Source organism: Manis javanica, chromosome 17, assembly GCF_040802235.1.
Source record: "Manis javanica isolate MJ-LG chromosome 17, MJ_LKY, whole genome shotgun sequence".
Classification (NCBI taxonomy): domain Eukaryota; kingdom Metazoa; phylum Chordata; class Mammalia; order Pholidota; family Manidae; genus Manis; species Manis javanica.
In genome coordinates this window covers 60,548,446-60,567,323 of record NC_133172.1, presented here as the reverse complement: position 1 = coordinate 60,567,323, position 18,878 = coordinate 60,548,446, and the positions used below count along the sequence as shown (strand labels likewise).

Below are 18,878 nucleotides of genomic sequence, written 5' to 3'. Positions count from 1 at the left end.
CAACATGATCAGCCCCCAGAATCCACTCTGTACCCCCAAAGGTAACCATTCTTCTGGCTGGAGCATGTGAATTCTCCTTGCTGGACGGCGTTCCACTGTGTGAATGTACAGTTTCCCTTCTCCTGGTAGTGGGTGCTCCAGTGGGGCGCCCAGCCGTGTAGTCCATGCTTTTGGGTGAGCACAGGTGACGTTTCTCCTGGGTGTACAAGTAGGAGCAGAATTGTTGCATCATCAGATATGCCTGAGTCCGGCTCAGGTGCTTTGCAAACTTCTGGGTTCGTTGGCAACATTCAGAATGTGAGAGATTTAGCATAAAAATCAGGATAACAGCTCTTCTTCCCAAAGGGAAAGCGACTCAACATTGGACCCACATTCCACCATAGCACAGCATGCACCCAGCCTGTCTCATGTCATCTCTGCCTGGCTCCTGGAGGCATCATGATGTTGGAACTCTCAGGGGTGAATGATCTGAGTGCCCTTGTACTTCGAGTTCATAATGAAAATTACTGAGTTGCTTGGTACCCCCAGTGAGCTCATGCTGAATGACCCCGGCAGCCCAAAGGCTGCGATCAGGTCTCTCCAGTGGGGTCTACAGCCTTGGCCACCAACAAAATATTCTTGATGGGGTGTGCTTGAGGTTGAAACAGCTGAAGGCAGGGCAGGGCAGGGCTCACGCACTACTGTTTATCCAGCACTTTCCACTTGGTTCCCACGTCCAATGGCTCCTCTCCCAGCCTCCCTCCCCTCCAGCCCCACAACCCCTGTCTGTTCACAGCCTTATCACCTCCTGCCTGGTCTGATAAATGAGCTCTTTTCTTCCAGGCTGTCTCGTCCTCCCCATTGGTACCAAGGTGTCTTTTAATTTAACTTTTTAAAAACGTTTTTTAAATCAATACATGCTCATAATTTTTTTAAATTAAACAATACAAAATGATAGAGGAAATGAAATTTCCCCCTTGCCTCTCCTCAAGACCCCTCAGTTTCCCACCCTAGAGACAAACCTAGTTTCTAGTTTTTTACCCATTTTTCAGAAATAAATATTCTGTGCATACACACACCCTTCTTGTCTATTTTTTACGTAAACTGGGGCATTCGGTCTGATCTTTCTGCATCTTGCTCTTCATGCATCTTGCTGGTCTTCCACATCAGTACATGTAGATTCCTCTCTTAATGGCTGCGGAGTTTTCTCTTGCCTTAATAACGATTTGTTTAGCTAGTCCCTTAAGGAGGGATCCTTTGGGCATTTTCAATCCACTGCCACCACAAACAATGCTGGAATGAATATCTTTATACATATATCTTTGTACACACGCGTGAGCATATATACAGAATAGATTTCCTACATGTGCAATTGTAGGTCAGAGAGCATCTGCATTTGTTATTTTGATCAACAGAGCCAAACTGGCCTTTAAAAGGCTCGTGCACGGCCTCCAGCAATACTTGAGTGAGCTAAAGTGGGTCTGGAACTTGCAGACCTGATCCTGTCACTCCCGGCTCCAAGCTCCCACCCCAGCTGCACATCACAGTCACCTAGGGGAGCTTGTGAAGCAATACTACAAGTGGGGCCCTGACCCTGGAAGTTCTGATTCTACTGATCTGGTTGTGGCCCAGTCACTGGAGTTTTTAAAAAGATCTGAGGTGTGATAGTAGAATATCCCAAGATGGAGAACCGCAGCTTTCATCGCCAGTGGCTCCCACAGCCAGCCCCCAGCGACGTAGAGAGCCCCATCACTTCTGCATCTCTGTTCTTGTCCTTCACAGTCCTCGCTGCTGGCCCATGAGGGCCCACTCGGGGTCCCGCCTTGGGGAGCGCTGTCCTGGCCTATGGGTAGGCTGTGTGCAGTGACGGACTGGAGCCCACGGCCAAGCTGGCCAGAGCCAATCATTAGCATCTCTTCCCAACTCCACGCTGAAGATGCTAAGGGTTAGCAGCATGAAACTGGTCATGGCGGGAGGCACCACTGTTAACCGGCCAACTCTACACAGCAGGGCTTTTTCCCCCGGAAAGCCAGTTGTTACCAATAAACCGCACACCACCAGTTATCTGCCGCCTGTGCTTGCTCACCACCCACTGGGGTCTGGCTGCTCGGGCTCTTCTCATGCTCCGTTGTCAGGAGACTGGAGCTCTGTCAACAATAAATAACAGTGATGATTAAGAATAATTTCGTATTGAAGGTTTACCGGGAGCCAAGCCCTGACATCAGTGCCGCCCGTGGCCTAGCGCATGTGTTCCTTACAATGTGCATGTGAGGTGGGGCTTCATCTCCCCCACCCCGCTCAGGCACACAAGGGAGGGTGACTTGTCCAATGTCACATGGCCAGCAAGCAGCAGCCCCCACAGTAGATGCTCAATAAATGTCTCCTGCATGGCTGGATGGGTCCTGCCTTCTGAATGCAGATGCCGCTGGGAAGCCTGGCTGTACAGATAGGGCAGGACTTTCCCCTCAACAAATGGGGAGTGTCTCTGATGGTCAGTTTGTGACCTGCACCCCCACTCCCCGCATCAGGGCTTGCATGGGTCAGCCATCACTGCCATAACAAATACCATGCACACACTCAGTAGTTTAGGACAGCACTGATTCATTATCTTATACTTCTAGAGGTCAAAAGTCCAAAATGGGTCTCACTGAGTTAAAAAATGTCTACATCTCAATCCCCAGGACCCGCAAATATATTACTAACATGGCTAAAGGAACTTTGCAGGTGTGATTAAGTTAAAGACCTTAAAATTCAGAGATTATTCTGAATTATCTGGGGGGCTCAACGTCATCACAAGGGTCCTTATAAGAGGGAGGCAGGGGCCTCGTAGGAGGAGATGCGAGGACAGAGGCAGAGGAGGTGGGATGCAACCACGAGCCAAGGGCGGCAGGGAACCCCTACGTGCTGGGAACAGATTCGCCCCCAGAGCCTCCAGCAGGCCTCAGCCTGGGCAACACAGTGATTTTAACCCCTTAAGGTCCATTTGGGCTCTGGCCTCCAGAACCACAAGTAACGAACGTGTTGTTTTGAGCCACACTGTTTGTGGGTTTTGTTACAGCCGTGCTGGGAGACATACATGTTCACTGTGGCCCGACCCTTATCAGAAGCCATGGCACATGGCAGTCCATCAGAAAAATCAAGGATGAACTGGCACAGGCGTTCCTGTGTCCCAGACCTCCAGGATACTGGAAAGAGAAGGAGGCTGGGCTACCGTCCCTGGAGAGCTGAGCTCCTGTGTACACAAAAGGGAGGGACCCTGGGGGCAGGAAGGCAGGGCATTAAGCTCAAAGGTGACTGGACTTTACCAAGCCCTGGGGAAGGACTCAGTGAATGCCCTGGGGTGGGGCTGACCAGCCAGGGTCCTGTGGCTAAAGCCACGGGTCCTGGGGCCCAGGCAGAGTGACAGTATTGAGGGAAGACCCAGAGGCTGTGGCAAGGGCACTGGACTAGGAGTCCCACCCGAGCAGGGCCCTGCCATCCACTGGCCGTGAGCGGTCAGACAAATCTCTGCACCTCTCTGAGTCTCAGTTCCTCTTCGAGTTATGTGGGGCTTGTACTAGATCAGTGCCTCTCAATTTTTCTCTTCAAAAACTTATTTAACAGCAGGCTCCTTTCTTCAAATAAAACCCTTGTTGTATGATGTGGACAGAAGTTAAGGTGATGATCTTAATAACAGCAAGCACTTAAGTGGGACCTGCTTTGCCCCAGTCTCTCTTCTCAGCACCTTACATATGAAAATGGATTTGTTTGACAGTCAACAACAAATCAGTAGGTGGGCGCTAGCATCTTCATTTCACAGATGAGGGAAGCGAGGTACAGAGAGGTTAAGGAATTTGCTCAAGGTCACCCAGCCGGGAAGCGGTAAATTCTTGATTTGAAAACATGCACTCCAAACCCCAAGAGAACTGAGAGGCCCAGGTGTGGTGGGGGGACATTTAGTCAGAGGTTAAGGTAATAAAGAGCTAGGGGAGGCAGAGAGAGGGAGAGCAGCATGAGTTGGAAGAAACATTTTGGAGTCCAGCCCTTGAGACGTTGGACCAGCTTTAGGAGCTGAGAGAACTGGGGGGTCAGGGGAAGACGGAAGAGTGTCATCCTCACCAAGGGGCCCCTGGGTCTCTCTGATCGGGCTGAGGGTGGAGACTGGGCCACGTGTGGTTCCACTTACAGACTCACTGTGCAAAACCATTCAGAGCACAGCTGGCATGGTGAGTGCACCCCTGTGTCGCCCCCCCCCCCATTCCAGGCCCCTCCGTTATTTCTGCAGAGACCTTGGATTTCAAGCAAAACCACTACCCTAGATCACCTCCACTCAGCCAGCTCCTCTGCTCCTGCCTGAATTCGCCCCCATTTCCCAGGCCACGGATTGCCCACAGAGACTAGCAGCTCCTGCCTCCAGGTAGCTGTGGATGGCTTGAGCTCAGGCCTTCCTCACTCCCAGATCCTTGCATCACAACTCAAAGTTCTGTGGGTGCAGCTTCCCACCAGCAAGGTGACCGTGAGCAAGCCTCTTCCCCAGACCTCCGGGCCTCATCTGCAAATGGAGCTGATGGTGATAACTCACCTTTGGAAGCCAGGAGACGGACTCAGAACCTCTTAAGAAAATTAAGAAGAGCCAGTGTATGCTGAGCACTCACATGAGAAAACGGTTTTGCAATTTCAGCTATCACAGCCTCGAATGCCCTCACTTGACCAGTAAGGAAACAGAGGCCCAGAGAGGTACGGGGACCAGCTGGGGACACACAGTGAGACGGCGCAGGGCTGGGGCTAGAACCGTGCCTCTCCCTTCCTCCCTACCACAGCAGGAGCCGGCTCTGGGGCACACGGTATGACGTCCCTGAACCCCTTTCCTTCTCATATTTTTTACAAACGAGGAAACTGATGCTCAGAGGCAGTAAGTCACCTGCCTGAGGTCACTCAGCCATTCACATCAGAGCCGGGGGCCAGGTAGGTGTGACTCCGTGCTCACACCTCTCCCTGGTCCATGATGTAGCCCCTGGAACAACCACCCAGCACTCTGACACTGGGATTCTCCAAATCTGTCCCCAGACTGGTTAAAAGCAGCAAAAAGGTCCTCAGCCTCTACCTGAGCACCTCCCCATCCCAGCACACCCCAGGAGCCTCCAGGGTACTGGGGACAGCTAAGCCAGATGCCCTGGCCCCAGAGGACAGAGCGCCTTGCCTTCCAGAGCTGCGGCTACTCCTGCTGCCTGGCTGATGGAGAGATTATTTCCAAGCCCTTCCCACTCCACCCCCACCACCGCTGCTGTCTCTTGCAGGACCACACTGGCTGTCCCTGTGGGACTCCGAGTGCAAAGGCCGTGGCTAAGGCAGGACAGCCGGCCCAGCTCCCTCCTACCATGAACCCCTCAGACCCTCACCTCTCACAGGGGAAAGGGCTTCTGGGTCATTTTAAAAGCCCCACCCCACTCCCCCAGGGCTGCTGTGCAGCTGCTGGAGAGAGAGATGCAGAATGAATGGACTTCTGGTTTCTGGAGGAGGAGAAACAGAAGAAAGGTCGCAAAGTAACTCTGCCAGAACCTGCTGTGTTTGGGATTTTTCTTTTCTTCCCCTTCATCTCTACCACAAACCTGTCTCTTTCCTGGGCATCGAGACATGGGCTCCCCTTGCCGGGCACAGACACAGCTGGAGACGGGCTCCCTGAGACAGAAGGGTGAGTTAAACTTGGGGGCAGGAGTTTGTGCTTGCTGCAGGGGTGGGTGTGTGCTGTTACACAGCCTTGGCCAAAACGCTTTTTGAGTGACTACCTTTCCCAGGCTCTGGAAGGAGTTTTGTGTGCCGGCTATGCTGTCTTGGGGGCAGTGCATTGCAGAGTTGGGTTCGTGCAGGGAAAGCAGAAAGGGCAGTTTGGTGGTCGGGGAGGTTCTAAGAAGAGCCCCAGCTGGGAGACGGAGTCCTGGGTAGGGTCTGGATTCACTGTGTGACCTTGGACAAGTCATTTCAGCTCTCTGGGTCTGGGTTTTTGCAGTTGGAAAATGCGAAAGCTTGGGAAGGACTCCCAGGATTTCAAAGCACTTTTCTCTCTGCAGGCTGCCTGTCTTCCTCTGGCCGTACATTGTAAATGAAGTAATGCATGCGTGCAGAATAACAGAGTGCGCGGTGAGCAAGAGTGAAATGCATAGGCTGTGATTCAACTCTTCACTGCCTGCTGGAATCCAACCGGCTCTGAAATTGAGAGGAATTTTTATTTCCATTCAGCTGCCGATTTTTTCTCTTGATTGGTGTGCATCTTGGAATGTAAGGTTATAGATGCTTTGGAATCAGCTCTGGTTGGAATGAATAACGTAGGAAATGACTGCAGGATGCTGAGGATGAGAAATACTGAGGTGATTTTTGAAATGTGTGGGCTGAATCTGAAACTCTGTTCTAAGTCAAGTGCCCCAATAGGTCTGAAATGAAGAAGGCATTAGAGGCCCCTTCATTTGGCAGATCACAAGAACCAAAGCCCAGAGAAGGGGAGTAACTGGCTCAAGGTCACACAGCAAGGGTTGCTGAGGCAAGCACCCAGTGAACAGGGAGGACCATTGCCAAGAGAGCAAAGTCCTCCAAATGAGGGTTGAGGTGATGGTGTGGAGCTTCTGAGAGTCACTAGACGCTGTGCTAAGCACAATCACATTCCTTGTTACTTAACCTTTCTGTGCCCCAATTTTCTCATCTGTAAAATGGAGATATAATATGCTGCCTCGTGGGGTTCTTCAGATGAGTTAACATAGGGGAAGCATATAGCTCGGTGCCCAGCACTTCACATATGTTAGACTGCATGTACGCGCTCACAGTGCCCAGTGAGGTGGGCACTCATACCACCTCAGGTGTAGACAAAGTGAAAGGCTCCGGACAGCCAGCCTGTTAGGGATCATATCCCGGTGGTGAACTTGAGACCGTCTTACACTCTTACACAGCTTTTACCAAACGAACCTTGCAAAGCTGGCACAAGTCTTGTTACAGGGAAGAATGGTGCTGAGATCAGAGAGGTTAAGCCATATGCCGAAGACCACACAGCCCAGAAGTGGGGTGGCCCTGACTTGTTCAGCCAGGATGGAGCTCCCCCAAGTCCCAGACCACATACACCCGTTCCAGGTGTTATGGAAGAGCCTTCTGAGATGTGAGTAGGTGCTCCACCAGAGAAGGGATGTCATCATCTCCTTTTGTTCCCTCATAGGCCCCAAGGGCATAGCAGGTGCCCAGTGAGCCTGTGTTGGATGGAAAATGCAAAGAATGAAGGCGCAGATGAGGTCGTGGGAAAGCAAACGTGAGGACGCAGCCCTGTTGTCGAGGACTCTGCCCCGACTCTGATTTCTCCCGTGTCCTTGCCTGTTTCCTTCTGGGTGCCAGGAAGTCTTCGGCAATGCCTGTGTCTTTCAGAAGCAGGGGCCTGCTCCCCGGACACCATCACCCTGGCTCCTACAGCCCCTTGGGTCAGTTCTCGCCCGGCCCCGTGGGGCCCCCGTGCATCAAGGGCCTTTACTACCGCAGGGCGCGGAAGGTGGGCGCCCGGGCCGCCTCCCCGGCGGCGGACCTGACGAAGGAGATCCTGGTCAACGTCGGGGGCCGGAGGTTCCTGCTGCCCTGGAGCACGCTGGACGAGTTCCCGCGGAGCCGCCTGAGCAAGCTCAAGTCCTGCCGCAGCCCCGAGGAGATCGCGCAGCTCTGCGACGACTACGACGAGGACAGCCAGGAGTTCTTCTTCGACAGGAGCCCCGGCGCCTTCGGCATGATCGTGAGCTTCCTGGCGGCCGGCAGGCTGGCGCTGCTGCGGGACATGTGCGCGCTGGCCTTCCGGGAGGAGCTGGCCTACTGGGGCATCGAGGAGGCCCGCCTGGAGCGCTGCTGCCTCCGGGAGCTGCTCCGCAGGCTGGAGGAGCTGGCCGAGCTGCGCAGGGAGGGGGCGCTGCATGGGCAGCCGGGGGCCTGCCGCCCGGCCGCCGCCCCCTCGCGCTGGGGGCTGGTCCTGCACTGGCTGCGGGAGACGGTGGAGAACCCGCATTCGGGGCTCCCCGGCAAGGTCTTCGCCTGCCTGTCCATCCTGTTCGTGGCCACCACGGCTGTCAGCCTGTGTGTCAGCACCATGCCCGACCTGCGGGCCGAGGAGGACAAGGTGAGTGGCCTCTGACCCGGCCCGTGTCTCTGCAGGGCCCCTGAAAACACTTAAATTTCCTTTAAAACCAGAAAAACCACGAAAATTACTTATCAAGGATGGTGTTCATTTGTAAACCAATGCAGACATAAAAGATCATGTTTAATTTTGTGTTTTGGAGGAAGAGGCCCGTGAGGGCAGAAGGACCTAGGGCCTGCAAGTTGGGGAACCTCAGATACTGATACAGTCGCCCCTGGTCTCAGTGGGCCCGGCAGGCTCAGACTTGCCTCTCCTGCTCTGTGACCACAGGCAAACTGCTCCCCCCCTCTGAGCCTCTGTCCTCCTCTGTAAAACAGGTAACCTTGCCGTGAATGTTCTCAGAGAGCAGGGCCTGCCCTCATGGTTGCTTGCCTGCAGACTCACCCGCGCCGTGCATTGATCAGTGCACTCCTCAGGCCTTACTGAGCAGCGACCCTGGGCCACGAGCTATGGCAGGCCCCAGACCCCTGCCCTCGCAAGCCAACATCCTCGCGGGCATCCCGCCTCCGTCTTAGATCAGGACACTGAGGCACAGGACGGTTAGCTTCCTTGTGGTTACAGAGCAAAGATGCAGATGATCCAAAGATTCTCAGACCCCACCCCCCAGATCTCCTGTTTGTTCCTTCACTCCTGAAACCTAAGTGACTCTGTCCTAGAACGCCAGAGCAAAAAGATGCCGTGCCCACTCCGGCACTCTCTTTCCAGGGGGCCAGGTGGTCTGAGAAATGGGTAAGAAACAAACGTTTTGTTGGGAAGTCTATCAGAGAGCTTCAACCTGAGAACTGGAGTGTTTTCCAATTTAAAACACTGTTTTTGTCCTGCTCCATATTCCTCTATGGTTCCCCATTGCCCTAACCTATGAAGCCTATATCAGAGTAGACAGAAGGGGCTGATAAATGAAACACATACATAAGATAGTGTGCCTTGTATACGGACCATAACCGTTGTCAGTTGATGTAAGTTCTCTTCCCTTAAGGATATATCCCAGGGCAATATGGTAGGATCAGAGAACTTTCCAGATAGAAAGGGCTTCTTCCGTGGAGAACCAGCCCAGGCCTCCCCAGAGTAGGTTCTCAAGGAATATTTGTTGAATAAAATGTACCTTGTTCAATTTATATATGTTTTGTCCTATAGCAAACTGAGTAAAATATTTCCACTTTCAGCTTTTTTCCCCCATAGAGAGGCATTTTTTTATTCTTCAGCACAAAACCTTGTGATTTTAAGAGCTTGATTATTCAGTTTAATTTACACGTGGACACTGCAGTAAAAAAGGTTAGGACAAAATAAGTGGCCTCTGTCCCAGGCCCCCAAGGGTGCCCTTGATCCCAGTTGCTGAGGAAGCACCCCTGAATTTTCATAAGCCCGTTCCTCTTAGGGGTTTCCAGGGAGCCAGGATTTAGATTATGCAGAGGGACAAAGCCTAATGCTTTGGAAATTACCCAGGACAAGAGCCCAGGCTTGGTTTAATAGGGAATCAGGAAATCAAATCAGAGGTGGGCACGAGGCCCCTGACCCAGGCAGCCCCGAGTCTGAGTGCAGGACGGGTGGCCATTCCTACCCCTGGGTTAAGAGGCGCTGATGCCATGGCCAGTCGAAATCTCTGCTTTGACCTTGTGAGTCCACCTTTGAGCATCTATTTCCATCCAGAGAGTGATTCAGAGAGCCGGGAGGCTGAGGACAGGGCAGTCTTTGTTCCTTCAAGACTGTGTCCTCACATTTACATAAAAAGATGATGTTCTTTCCACCGACACGTGCCTGGTATTCCGTGTTCGCCCTGGGGATGTCAGTCTGAAAGCAGCCGATTCAGGATTCAGGATTCAGCACACAGGCTGTGAACACTGGCCCGCTGCTTCTAAGGGCAGGCTGAGCCGTAAGGCCTGGAGCCTGAGTCCTCCGAGGGGCCTGGTGCATGGCTGGTGGCTCCCCAAATTAATGTCACATGAGGGGACAAACACCCCAGGTCCAGGACCCATAGAACTCCACCAGATAGGGGAGGGGCATGACGGTATAACTCTGGGTTGGAGAATTGCAGCACACGCAAAGAAGTGGTTTGCGCTCTGTCCTTCTTCTAATGTCCTGCAGCAATATCCCTTGGAGTAACTTGGTAATAAAGGTAAACTGAGGTAAAAGGTCTGCACCAGGAGATTGCAGGTTAAAATGGAGCAGGGAGGAGGCAGTATAGACAGAAAGGACTGAGTCAAGTGCCTCAGCACCAATAAGAAGCATTCGGACTTGCTGGAAACCTTAGAAGAGCACATCCCCAGAGAGATGAAGGCACAGATGATTATTAAGCACCCCTCACGACAGAATGGACTTAATCCTTGCACAGCTTTGGGAAGCAGATACTACTGCAAACCCATTTTACAGATGAAGAAATTGAGGCACAAGGGAATTTTATCACTTTCATGAGCTCACAGCGAGTGCCAGAGCCAGGATTTGAACTCACCTCCACTGGACTCTAAAACCTGATGCCTTATGACCACATGACAGCATATTCCCATGCTGGGCCATCTGCCTCTAGTCTGGACCCTTGGCCTGGTGGCCCTTGGGGCTTCTGCGGCAGCTGGACTTCATGAGTGTTTCTCTGTCCAGCATGATCACTCCGAGTGCAGACACCCTGGGCTTGAACCTTGGCCTCACCCCTCGCACACTCAGTCATTCTTGGGAGAGTCCTGTTGCGTCTTTGAGCCTCCGTTTCCTCATCTGTAAAATGGGGATGCCGTCAGCCCTTCCCTGAAGGGGTTATGGTAAGGACTACGAGAGTCACTCATGCGAAGCAGTTGGAGCAATGCAGGCACATTCGAAGTCATGATCAGCAGCAGCCGCTTATTAGGTGCTAATTTACAGCAAGTCACATCATTAGCCTTCCCGTCACCCCTACAAAATAGGCATGCAATTTTTCTAGGTACTGGAGACAAGACAAATTTCTTACCTTCTTGGAGCTTTTATTCAGAGCATATCTGCTCCACTTTCTGAGCTGAAATTCACACAACAGAATTAACAGTCTTAAAGTGAACGATTCAGTGACATATTAGCGCATCCATAATGCCACGCAGCAACTACCTCTATCAGGTTCCGAAACACCCAAAACCCCAAAATAAAACCCCGTACCAGTTAGGCAGTCCCTCCCCACCCCTCTCCCCCAGCCCCTGGCAGCCACCGTCTGCTTTCTGTCTCCATGGATTTCCCTATTCCAGACAGTTCATATAAATGGAATCAAGCAATATGTGGTCTTCAGTGACTGCCTTCTTTCACCCCTTGTGACATTTCCAAGGTCTATCCCCGTTGTAGCGTGTCAGCACTTTATTCCTTTTTATGGCTGAATAATATTCCACTGTCTATATGTGCCACAATTTGTTTATCCATTCATCCAGTGATGAATGGTGTAATTTCCTAGTGCTTTGCTTCCCTCTGCCCGAGTCCTCCGCCATGGTTGTCCACCCTGTGATTCGTCCCTGGTGTCCTTTCCACATGGACTTGGCCGCAGGTGGGCAGCTCTGCTGATCAGAGCACCTTCCCTCCCTCTGGGGGAGGCTGAAGGTCACTGCCAGATGCAGGTGAACACTTGCTTCTCCTCTTCTGACCTCTTTCTTCCTCTTTACTGCTACCAAGATGTCTGCAGACAGTATCACTTCATGGAAAGAAGCCAGAATCTCTAGTTGGCTGCTTGTGGGTTTGAATCCCAGCTCTGCCACTCCCTGGTCCGGCCCTTGGACAGGTCACTCTATTTTTCTGTGCCTCTATTTTGTCATCTACAAAGGTAGATAGAATAGCACCTACTCAGAGGGTGGCGCTGAGGCTGAATGATCCTAGTTACATGTGCCGGCACAGAGTGAACCCTCGCCGTGTTCTCACTCACCCTCTCGGACTCGGCCCGCACTCCTGCCACCTGCTCCTCTGCTTTGCTCATCAGCCTCTCTCCCAGCTCATGGGAACCAATGGCAGCGGCCAAGTCAGAGGCCACTTGGCTCAAATAGAATGTCTTCTTGTCCTTTCTGGTGCCCAGCATCATCCTTCATTCACTTGTGTCCTCATCAGACCTTTCCAGAAGGCCTGCTCTGGGCTGGAGCCCCAGTGGTGACCAGTACAGGCACAAACCAGCTCTCTACCGCTTGCTCGGCCTTTGTTGTGCGTTCGGGGGCGTTGCAGAGGGACACGCCGGATTGCAGCCGTGCAAAGCCCTCCCTCCTGTCCCGGGCTGTGGCTTCAGCATCTCACTAAGGTGCAGGGCTGGAAGGAAGGCACAGGGAGGTTTTGAAAAGATCAGGTGGAACTACTGGGGACACCTCCCAGGAACAATGCCCCCCTTGAGAGGGTGCGGCTCACCTTTTGGGCTGCAATTTCCATCTCCCAGCCTTTAATAAAAAGCCTGGGGCTGGAGCCAGCTTCCCCTCCTCCCGCGTCCCTTTCTTGAATCGTGAATCAGCTCTGCTGTCTCCTCTCTGTAGGTGCTCCGTCTTCAGTGACCTTTGGTAATTGCTCTGGGAATTCTTCTTAACCTGGTGTTTCTGTTTTGGGGGATTTTTGCCCCTCAGCTGAGCCTCCCATGTGCCAGCCAACAAGAAGTATTCCCTGTTTCCTGCAGGGGATTCACCTTGCCTGACTCAGTGTAGTTCCCACCCCCTGTCCCCATGCCCGACCCCTAGCCCTCATCCCCTTAGCTGTACACACTTCCAGAGCCAGGGCTGGCTGGAGGAGGGGGCGGAGGGGCTCAAGGGGTATCGGGAGTCGGGAGAGGATCCTGAAAGGGGCACAGTGGCTGGAAAGACGGCCGAGAGGGAAGCGGCTCCCAGGGAAGGGAGAAGCTGGGGAGCAATGAATCAGCACACAGGCCCAAGAGAGGAGAGAGTCAGGACCGGGACCAGGGCCAGAGGCGCAAGCAGGGGAATGAACAGGAAGGAGGGAGGGAGACCAGAGCTGCCCAGGAGACAGGTGGGACCTGCACGGACCCAAGAGGAGGTGGGAAGTGGCCGAGTCTGGCCATATTCCCAAGGGCGAGCTGGCAGGTGCCGCTGCAGGAAGGAGTGGAGAGAGCTCCAAGGTGAGGACCGTGGCCCCGAGTCCCTCCCCAGTGGGCTCAGCTGCACCTGCAGCCAGCAGCCTGGGCAGACAGGCCCCAGGGACAGTGGCTTTGTCCTTGGAAGCCCTGCCCACCCTCTGATCTGACCTCAGGGCTGTGGGAGAGGAGCAGGGCGCGGCGGTGGGGCTCACTCCCTGCCTCACCCGGATGCACTCAGCCAACTTTGACTCAGACTCCAATTTCTTTTTGATTAAGACAGAACCCACATACCATAATTTTCCCCCTGGTTTCTTTTTTATGAAGCTAGAACTTACATACCATACATGATATTCTCCTTTGTAAGGTTCACAGTGCAGTGGTTTTTCATACACAGTTGTGCAACCATTCTCACTACTTCCAGAACATTACATGATCCCTAAAGAAGCCACACACCTGCTACCAGCTCTCAAATCCCCCAATCCCACCAACCACAGGCAACCACGGATGTCATTTCTGAATCCGTGAATTTGCCTTTTCTGGACATTTCACGTAAATGGTACCAGACAATATGTGGTCTCTGTGTCTGGCTGCTTTCATAAGGTTTTCAAGGTTCATCTACGTCGTAGTGCGTCTCAGGGCTTCATTCCTTCTATGGCTGAGTAATATTCCATTGTTGGATGGAGTCATTATCCAGTCACTATTGGTAGGACTTGGGTCATTTCCACTTTGGGGCTACTGTGAACAGTGCCGCTATGAGCATGTGCATAGTGTTTGGGTAGAGGGATATTTTCAGTTCCTTCTGGAATATGTCTGGGAGCAGAATTGCTGGGTCACACAGCAAATCTATGTTTAACTTTCTGAGGGACCACCGCCCTGTTTTCCAAAGCAGCTGCACCATTTTACATGCCCACCAGCAGTGTTAGGGGGGTTCTCATGTCTCCACGTCCTCACCAACACTTGTTATCTTCAGCCTTGATAACTGCAGAACTCCTAATGAGTGTGGAGTGGTAGCTCATTGTGGTTTTGATTTCTGACTCTGATCTTTTTTTTAACCTGTTCGCGATGGGAAATTTCAGGCATTTACAAAGTAAACAGGACAATAATATAATGAACCTCCAAGGGCCCAGGACTGAGCTTCCACCACATCCTGTCATTCTCATTCTCTCTCCCCACCCCTTCTACCCACGATAGCTTATTATCATTATTCATTTTGTTTTTACGTTACTGTTTTATAGGTAGGATTTAAATACATTGAATGCACAAATCTCAAGCTGTATGGTATGACCCACACTTCTGCTTACTGTGGAATATTCCCGCCCCCAGAAGGCTGTCTCATGCCTCTCATAGCCAGTCCCTACCCCACCCAGAGACAGCTGCTATTTTGGGGATTCTGTCCACCACAGGTGAGGTTTGCCTGTTCTTGGACTTCACATACTAGACACGTACAGCATTGGCTTTTTGCATCTGGCTTGGTTTGCCCCACGTCCTGTCTGTGAGATTGGTCCACGCTGACGGACCATCGCTCACGCTCCGGGCTTCTGAGGCCTGAATCAGAGCAGATCTCATTCCACCTGTGACAAGGCCCATGGAAGGGGTGACCGGCCATTCCAGGCTGCCCAGGTCTGAGGGAGTTCTGGTGACCTGGGACTTTCCGTGCTCGCATTCGGAAGGTTCTGGGCAAGCCAGGACAAGGTGTTCGCCATACCCATGCAATACAACCAGAGACATCGTCAGAGGGAGGAAAAGTAACTTTTTCTTTCCTTCTTTCCTGTTTTTCTTCAGGTATTAGCTGGCCTGGGAATTTCCTCAGCTCGAGCCCCGTAAATCCCCACCGCTCCTGGGCTGGCCTCTAATGGGGCCTTTCTCTGAGGACCAGTTCTGGAAGGTCGGTTAAGGATGCAGAGCAGAGCTGCAGTGCAGGGAGGTAGCCGGCAGGCCAGGCCAGGAGGGAAGTGGGTGGCTCGTGCCTTGAATAGCCAAGCACCAGCACCGGAGGCAGAGGGAGGGCGCACCGAGCCTTCTCTGCCTCTCAGGGGTCACCCTCTTGAGCGAGTGGGTCAAGGAAAGGCTACCCCTGGGCTACAAGAGTGCCTTAAGCCAAGGGGGAGACACTCAGGATGTCAACGATGAAAGAGGCCTTGAAGAGAACACTCACTCTAGGCCCAGGGTGAAAAACTTTCAGGTGCCTCGGGGCCAACTGGGGGGCTTGCCAAGATGCAAATTCCAGGAACCAACCCGCCCTCCCAGGTTTTGATTTTGTGATGAGAGCCCAAGAATCTGCATTTGTAGCAAGCATTCCAGGGGATTCTGATGCAGGAGGTTCTGAATCAGCTTTGAGAAATACTGATTCTGTTCCCACCTATTCATTGGAAACTGGAGCAGAGAGGGGCCGTGAGCACTGCAAGGTCACACAGCAGTTTCATAGCAGGACTGGGGAATCAGGATCCCAAACTCCCGAGTCCTCCAAGATCCTGATGCAAACCCCAGGCAGTCATGGCAAAGACTTCTTGGTGTGCTGGAAAATTTCCTCAGCTTCCTATAAAATCCAGTGATAGGAGAAGGGTATGCCTACCCTTATACTGACCAGGCAGGTTGTGTCTGTGACCAGTGAAGCATCTCATAAAGGTAGCTGCCATGTATCTTGTGCCTGCAGGCTCAGCAGGCTGCTAACTTTTCCATGGGTCATTTCACCACCTCCCACCACTTTGGTAGATCAGAGAAAAGTCAAGGGAGAAAGCTGCCTCGCTCTGGACAGGCAAATAGGGATCAGACAGTCCAACAAGTTTCCCTGCCTCCAACAGCCAGACATAACAAACATTTTAATTCAGTAATTCCTGTGGGCCCAGGCACTGGAAATAATTTCCTTTTCCACTTCAGAGCTTTTTAATCCAAAGAAAACTGCTGTTGTCAACATTTTGCTTTTTCATTCAAGCAGCTGTCTTTGGTCATTCATTCACTCATCCATCATAGATACATATATATATGTAACAGTTAGAATTAGGTTCTCAACTCTGGCTCCACATTAAACTCATCTTTCAGGCTTCTGGAAAGTTCTCCTTCTCAGGTACAAATCTAGATCAATTAAATTAGAATCTCTGGGGTCCTGGCCTGGGCATCAGCCTATTTCAAAGCCCCAGACCAGAGCCTGTCAAGCCTTAATGTGCATGCAGATGATTCGAGGGTCTTGTTAAAATGCAGTTTCTGATTTCAGGGGGATGGGGTGAGGCTCAAGAGTGTGTTTCTCACAGCTCCCTGGGGAGTCTGATGCCTTTGGTTCAAGGACTGAACTCTGAGGACAACACATTTTTGTTGTATGAATGAGTGAAGTATGACAGGCAAAGACATTACACAACGGCACATAGTGGCTGAGAGACCACCTACTATGTGTGTGAGCTCAGGCAATTGCCTCACTGCTTGGAATCATTTCTTGGGCCACAATGAAGTCACACTGCCTGCGCATGGCATCACTTTGTGGCATAAGCAACAGCCCTAGAGCAGTGCATGGAGCACAAAAAGGGCTTCTATCAGTAAAGGTGAAGGTTGGCTGCTATGACAAAGAGGCCCTAAACCAGAACGGCTTTAAACACATTAGAAGTTGATACCTCTCAAACAGAAGGATTGAGGTAAATGCACTGCTCTCATTCTGAGACCCAGATTTTTCCCACCTTGATGCTCCATCCTACCCGGGGGTATTGGTCCAGTCTTCAGGTTCTAAGCTGGGGTGCAGGCCCATAAGGGTTGTTGTGGGTCATAGGGAGAAAGAGTGTCGCATGGAACTGGATGGAACTGCATCACATCTGCTTACATTCTGCAGGTGGGAACTTAGTTATCTGGCCACACCTACCTGCAAGGGAGGCTGGAAAGAGTGGTCTCTGATCTAGATGACCAGCCATGTGCCCAGCCACGACTTGAGAGGTATGCAAAAAGGGGCATTTGGTGGACAACTGAGAGTCCACAGCATAGAGCCCCATCAAGATGTATAAGGTAGATGGATAGATAGGCTGTAGAGAGACTATATTACATATAGACTGTATACAGAATATATTTAATATACAGAATCTATATATGGGATCTGTGTATATATGAGTTCCATCTATATCTATGTCCCCATCAGTATCGATGCAGATACAGATGGAATCGCCTTCTGCGTGGTCCCTTGCGCATTTCCAGCACGTTGCCTGTCCGCTCTCTAGCCTGTATTTCGTTGTCTCCCTAGGGCGAGTGCTCTCGAAAGTGCTACTACATTTTCATCGTGGAGACCGTCTGCGTGGCCTGGTTTTCCCTGGAGTTCTGCCTGCGGTTTGTGCAGGCCCAGAACAAGTGCCAGTTCTTCCAAGGGCCCCTGAACATCATCGACATCCTGGCCATCTCCCCCTACTACGTGTCCCTGGTGGTGTCCGGCGAGCCCCAGGAGGATGGCGAGAGGCCAGGCGGGAGCTCTTACCTGGAGAAGGTGGGGCTGGCGCTGCGCGTGCTGCGGGCCCTGCGCATCCTCTATGTGATGCGCCTGGCGCGCCACTCGCTGGGGCTGCAGACTCTGGGCCTCACGGTGCGCCGCTGCACGCGCGAGTTCGGCCTGCTGCTCCTCTTCCTCTGCGTGGCCGTTACCCTCTTCTCCCCTCTGGTCTACGTGGCTGAGAAGGAGTCCGGGCGGGTCCTGGAGTTCACTAGCATCCCGGCCTCCTACTGGTGGGCCGTCATCTCCATGACGACGGTGGGCTACGGGGACATGGTGCCGCGCAGCGTGCCTGGCCAGGTGGTGGCCCTCAGCAGCATCCTGAGCGGGATCCTCATCATGGCCTTCCCAGCCACGTCCATCTTCCACACCTTCTCGCACTCCTACCTGGAGCTCAAGAAGGAACAGGACCAGGTGCAGGCTCGCCTGTGCCGCCTGCGACACGCGGCCATCGCCAAAGAACACGGCCTCCTGAATGATGCTGACAACCTGGTCCCGGAGAGATCCGGCTCGCCCACCAAATACGTTTATCTCAAGACCCCTCCTGAATACAGGGAAACCCCCCACTGCCCTTGGCTGGCAGGCTCAAGAGCACCAGGGCACAGACGGTGTGGTGGTGGTTTCTAGAGCTCAGGGAGTTTTCCTGACGGAGGAGGGGCTCAAGGCCAAAGGTACATGTTCTTTGTGATTCTTGACACGGTGGCCACGCCAGCCCCAGCTGACCTTGTCTGTGTCACCTGCCTTCCCTCCCTCCCCACCCGTTGCTGAGCCCGTGTGACTTCGCTGGGTCAGAGCAGCCTCCCTGCACCCTCGCCTGCTTTCCTGAAGAATCTCCAGCATCCCACAGAATTCCACTCTTCCCCTAAGACCCTGTTTCCTGGGCCACCCACTACCAGGAACTGGAGGATCCAGGCACTTAAAACCCTTCTGACCGGATCTCCCACCCAGCCCCACCAGGGGATCCGGGAGGGGTCCTCTCTCTGCTCACTCTTACCAATGGCATTTTCCTAACCCAGCTGCCTGCCCCCAGCCCTGGGAGCTCTTAAGCCGAGAAGGCAGAACTAGCCTGTGCATTAAATCCTGCAGTGGGGCTGGTGGCCTGCCATCCCCCCGACATCCCTGGGCCCCGGGCAGGAGCCCCACCTGCCAGCACAGCAGGCCGTCCTTGGCCAATGGATCTTGCTGGAACATTCTCCAATTGTCCAGTTCTTGGAAGTGACAGAGGCTAATCTTGCAGGCACTGCGTTGTCCCTTGAGAGGACCATTCCTGCTGCTGGTTCCTCCAGCCCTGTGGAGACCTCAGCTTCCCACCT

General features: G+C 52.7%; 1 protein-coding gene across 1 annotated transcript; it reads left to right on the top strand.

The window, feature by feature from the left end:
- Positions 1-7,204: 7,204 nt before the first annotated feature.
- KCNG4 (potassium voltage-gated channel modifier subfamily G member 4) lies at positions 7,205-18,630 on the top strand. The gene is made up of 2 exons (XM_017644400.3): positions 7,205-8,092; positions 17,326-18,630. The coding sequence occupies exons 1-2, from the start codon at positions 7,343-7,345 to the stop codon at positions 18,190-18,192; spliced, it is 1,617 nt and encodes a 538-aa protein (XP_017499889.3). The 5' UTR covers positions 7,205-7,342; the 3' UTR covers positions 18,193-18,630.
- The last annotated feature ends 248 nt before the right edge of the window (positions 18,631-18,878 follow it).

Coding starts and splice junctions, on each gene's coding strand:
- KCNG4 (XM_017644400.3), top strand. CDS start 7,343: ATGCCTGTGTCTTTCAGAAGCAGGGGCCTGCTCCCCGGACACCATCAC. Junction 8,093..17,325: donor TGCGGGCCGAGGAGGACAAG/GTGAGTGGCCTC, acceptor TTGTCTCCCTAG/GGCGAGTGCTCTCGAAAGTG.